The following is a 4,881-nucleotide window of genomic DNA, read 5'->3' as shown; positions in this document are numbered from 1 at the left end:
TTTTCTATCCAATACTCACTTTAAGGAATACATTAATTCGTGTTTGATTGCCAGGAAATTGTTTCACACGAGAATTGAAACCTACGGCCAATGACTTGATGCACTTAACCATTGTAACAACCCAATACACACTTAACCTCCAAGAATCTGCACGGTAACAATTAATAAAGAAACTTACCAATACGAAAACACACGGTTGATCCTTGTAGTCGCCGCACCAATAAACTCTCTTCTCAATTTGTTTTTATGCTCAAGCATCTATTTTGTCTTCCTTCTTTCAACATATTATTTACTAACCTAATTGTTATATGTAACTAATTATAAAAATAGACCACTACTAATTTTAGTGTTATCTTCTTTAATCACCAACTAAATTAATTATTAAAACTACCCCATTAAATTCATAATTGTAGTTACGAATAGTTCAAAATACCAATTTAAAATTTATCGGAAAGTATTTTATGAAAATAAAAAGCTCTAGTACTCAAAACGATCAAATGGGCCGTTACAATATAACACTATCATAAAAGAGATATTCAGTGACAATTTTTTTTTTAGCAGTAATTGAGTTAATGACATTGCATTTAAAGTTGCTAAGTCTGACAACATTTATATTTATATAAAGTGATACCTATGAATACTCATGCTTATTATTATGATGATTATGACAAATTTTTAATTGGTTATACTATGATGAAAATTATTGAGTTGGCAAAAGAAAAAAGGTCCAAATGGTGATGTCCATATCAATAATAATACTTAATAATAATGCAGCATTGCTACAACTGGAGTTAACTGGGAAAAATACATGATAAACAGCTCATAACAGTGACAAATCAAAAACTTTCTGAAAAGGAAAATGACATATAATGAACGCATGCCTAAATTGTTTAAGTGAAGTTACCTTTCAAATATCTGAAAATCCCAATTTATTTATTTTTAAGTTTTTGAATACATTATTAAATATAATATAGTTTGAACATCGAAAAGCGGAAAGAAAAATATCGATAAACTATTTGCAGCGGCGTAGTCATATATAGTTTAGGATGACGAATTGGACACTCTTTTTCTAAACATTATACCATGTATATAGAAAATTATACGAAATATATTGGTAAAATTTTAATTTTCATGCATATATGTTGAATTTTGGACATCGTCAATAAAATTTCTGACTTCGTCACGGGTTATACGAGTGTCATTTTCAGAAGCAGTCAGTGCTTCTGCCTAATTTCCATAGTCATCGTCGTTGAAGTCATGGTCAGTGTTACTGGTCCATAGCCCACAGGTCATTATTAATATTAAAAACAGTTCAGTTCACTCCCAAAAGTCCTCATAAATTGAATTTAGCCCCCAAATACTTTTTCTTTATTGAATTTGGGGTCCCCTTTTTGAATTGGTGCGACTGGTTAGGTAGTAGGCTTTAGATATTAAAAAAATGTAATGTAAAATAAAAAGTAATTTATGAAATTGCTATTTAATGACAATTGTAAATTAATTATCACTAAAAAAAAAAATTCAACTTAGGCGATGGCAATGGTCCAGCTTACGGAAATGCTACTACTTTTGAAGAAACTATTTTATTAAATTAAATTTATAAATAATATTTTAAAATTTTAAATTTGTTTAATATTTTCCTTTGTCATTTATTTCATTTCATTTTCACAGAGAAAATAAAGAGAGAATAGTAAAAAGGAACACCCAAGAACTTAGGGCAAACATCTTTTCTACTTTTCAAAAAGCATCACATCATTACTAGACAAAACATAATTTCCTCTCCAAATTCAACATGTACTTTACATTTCATCACCAAAACTTTTTTTTCAAAAATAAAATAAAATAAAATTACACTCTATAGTACTCTTTTATATGTAAATTGGATTTGACTCGACTCAAAAAATAATTCAACAAAATATCATATGAAAATTTAGGATTAAATTCAACTCGGTTAATATTTCAAAAAAAAACTATTTAACGAAAGAGATGCGTAGCAAAGAGCAGTTAAAGCATTGTATCATCGAACAAAGAAATTTGCTCATTTAATTCTTAGTAGGAGTGCTTTTACAGTAGAAGGATATTTCGTGCAAGAACTAAATTTGAAATAGTGTACTAAGTCGTTTGGTAGTTGATCAAAGTTTTATTGATATTAATAATACGTGAATTAGTTAGGAGAAAAATTATTTGTTAAGCTAAATTTACATTATCTTCTATACAGATTCACTTATAACTAATATGTATTTAATACACGCATAACTCATTTTGATAAATTGTTTTTTTCTGGTCATGTAACCCTGATTACTAGCACAAAAAAAAACATCAAACAGTCAAACTCATGTTTCTCTTACTCCTCAACTCATGTAGCAGGTTTAAAATTTTAAAATTTGATCACATTGTATAGATAGACACCTAAGATTATTAATGGTTTAATTTGTGGTATTTTATCCGAGCAAAATTTAATTGATATACTATGTTTTTATCACCTGAAAAAAGCTTCAAACAAATTTTCAGACTTGACTAGTGTTTGAACAACTAATTAATTCAGCTAATCCTCAACAGTTCAAAGGATGCAATTATTAGTTTCAATAATGTGATCTGGATCAATCAAACTCCAATATAGGCTTCGAAAATCAAATAAAAAATCAAAAAAGAAGTTCCAACAAGAAGGCAAATACTTCCTCTATTTCATATTATTTGACTCACTCAGTGTTGATCTTGACTATGTTGATTGTTGATCTTGACTATGTTAATCTATATTACTCTACTCGTGTTAGATTTTATATTACTCAACTCACGTTGATCTATATTACTTTGACTCAATGTTGATCTTGACTCATATTGATCTATATTACTCGACTCATGTTGTTCCAACATACCTTTTAAGAAAATTCACTTTATAAATAATGTTTTAGGACTCTAAATTTGACTAATACTACTATTTCGATTGTTAATTAATACCAAGATAATATGGAAAAAATAAAAAAAAACACTAGTTTGCAAAAATTAAAAAGCATACTCAAAACAATGATGAAAGGGAGAACTTTCCTTGTTATTGCTTCTCATTCCATAGTGAAAAAAAACCCAAGAGAACCCCGAAAAGGAGCACCAAAAAATTTGGGACAAAAACCAAAAAAAAAAAGTCATTCATCTTTTCCACTTTCCAGAGAGCCATTACAAGCCTCCTCTCCACTTTTCAACATTTTCATACCTTGAACATAAAACTTAATATAACAAAATAAAAAAAAATAAAAAAAACTCTTGTATATTCTTTCTTCTTCACATGTTCATACCCCTCATATGAACCATTTTTTTTCTTAATAATATTTATATATTTATAGCTAATTTATGATAAATGAACCTTCTTGAATATTATTATTTTCATCCAAGTAGGTTAGATTCATTTTTCATTTTTTGCTCAAGCAGCAGCAACAGTTCCAGGTCTCAAAGGGTAATCTTCTGAAGTTTTGTTTGGAGAAGTTGATTGTTGTTTTTGTTCCTTTTTTCTCATAGCTTTTATAGAAGAAATGTTCCTTTTTCTGTCTTTAGTTTCATCCTTCTCTATTTGTAATTGCCTACACTCTTCACTACAGAATGGAGTGTCCCCTCTGCAATACACAAATCACAAACACAATCAACACAAAGGCACAGAAAATACGTGGAGAATCGAATATTCACCAATAAAAGTAAAAATTCAGATAGTCAATCAATTGCGCTACTTGAAAATCCCATTAAGAAATAGATCTTGTATGTTTCAAGATCAAAGATTTCATCTTTAGTATAAGTAATAGTAAAATAAACATAAAGTCATCTAAGCCATTGAATGTACCATTTCTTGATTAAAATGAGATCTTTGTATCTAGAATATGAAGAAAATATATTACTACATCAAACAACCCTTTTTTTCTAAAATAAGGAAAAAAACCAAAATTTTCATTTTGCAATGGAAAAAGGGTAAAAAAACAGCACCAGAAAAAGCAATTCTCTGTTTTCTACAAGTTCAAACTCCAACACCCCATTAACCGACTCACACTCACTGTTCAAATAACTATCATTTCTTGAGTAAAAATTGAATCTTTAAATCCAAAATAAAAGAAAACATGAATTTAAAGGAACCCCATTTCCCAAAATTTCATCTTACAACTGAAAAATGAACAAACAGAACTAAAAGTACCATTTTTTTTCTTTACAAGAAGCAAAAACTCAAACTGCTACCCCCATTCACTGAATCACCATTCATATAAATATAAATTAGATCTTTAAACCCAAAATAAAAGAAAATATAAATTACAAGGATCCCCATTTTTCTAGAAGAACAGCTCAAACTGCTTTCCCATTTACAGTAAATACAGGATCTTTACAACTAAACTCAAAGAAAACAAGAATTTAAAGAAACCCCATTTCTCAATCTTAACAAAAAGAAGACTTTAAAGTTGGAAAAAAAGAACAAACCTGTACATGAAGATGTCACTGTTATCACCAATTCTTTTCTTACAAAGAAAACAAGCATCCAAGAAATAGTGATGGGGTTCATCAAATCTACCATCACAGTATTTTCCAGCAGAAATAACAGATCTTGGAGACAACAAGGAAGAAGGAGAAGAAGAAGAGAGATTCTTCATGCTATTTCTTCTTGTATAATAAAGAGGCCTATAAATCAAATTAAGATTCTTGTTATTGTTGATATTATTATTATGATTTTGATTATTATTGCCTGAGAACTCAGGTTGAGTTTCAGCTAAAGAAACAAGACCATCATCTTCTTCAATGAAACATGGTCTTCTTCTTCTTGTTGTTGATGGTGAACTCATTTTGAAGAAGAGAGAAGGGAGAAGTGGGATTTGGGAGAATTGTGGTGGAAAATTGTTGATTATAAAGAAGGGGTTT

The 4,881-nt window shown here is 29.1% G+C and overlaps 1 protein-coding gene across 1 annotated transcript; it reads right to left on the bottom strand.

Moving 5' to 3' along the window:
- Positions 1-3,022: 3,022 nt before the first annotated feature.
- LOC102583567 (uncharacterized) lies at positions 3,023-4,857 on the bottom strand. Its single transcript, XM_006358556.2, has 2 exons — positions 4,447-4,857; positions 3,023-3,602 (listed from the first exon to the last, which is right to left on the bottom strand). Exons 1-2 carry the CDS (start codon positions 4,803-4,805, stop codon positions 3,413-3,415), a joined length of 549 nt encoding a protein of 182 aa, XP_006358618.1. The 5' UTR covers positions 4,806-4,857; the 3' UTR covers positions 3,023-3,412.
- Positions 4,858-4,881: the final 24 nt, after the last annotated feature.

This window comes from Solanum tuberosum, unplaced genomic scaffold (genome assembly GCF_000226075.1).
Source record: "Solanum tuberosum cultivar DM 1-3 516 R44 unplaced genomic scaffold, SolTub_3.0 scf00274, whole genome shotgun sequence".
Taxonomy (NCBI): domain Eukaryota; kingdom Viridiplantae; phylum Streptophyta; class Magnoliopsida; order Solanales; family Solanaceae; genus Solanum; species Solanum tuberosum.
This window is presented reverse-complemented; position numbering and strand designations above follow the sequence as displayed.

What these genes read in the sequence shown, in the direction of transcription:
- LOC102583567 (XM_006358556.2), bottom strand. Translation starts at nt 4,805, where the DNA reads ATGAGTTCACCATCAACAACAAGAAGAAGAAGACCATGTTTCATTGAA. An exon ending in AGTGACATCTTCATGTACAG is followed by an intron (nt 3,603 to 4,446) that starts GTTTGTTCTTTT and finishes TGTGTATTGCAG; the next exon opens with AGGGGACACTCCATTCTGTA.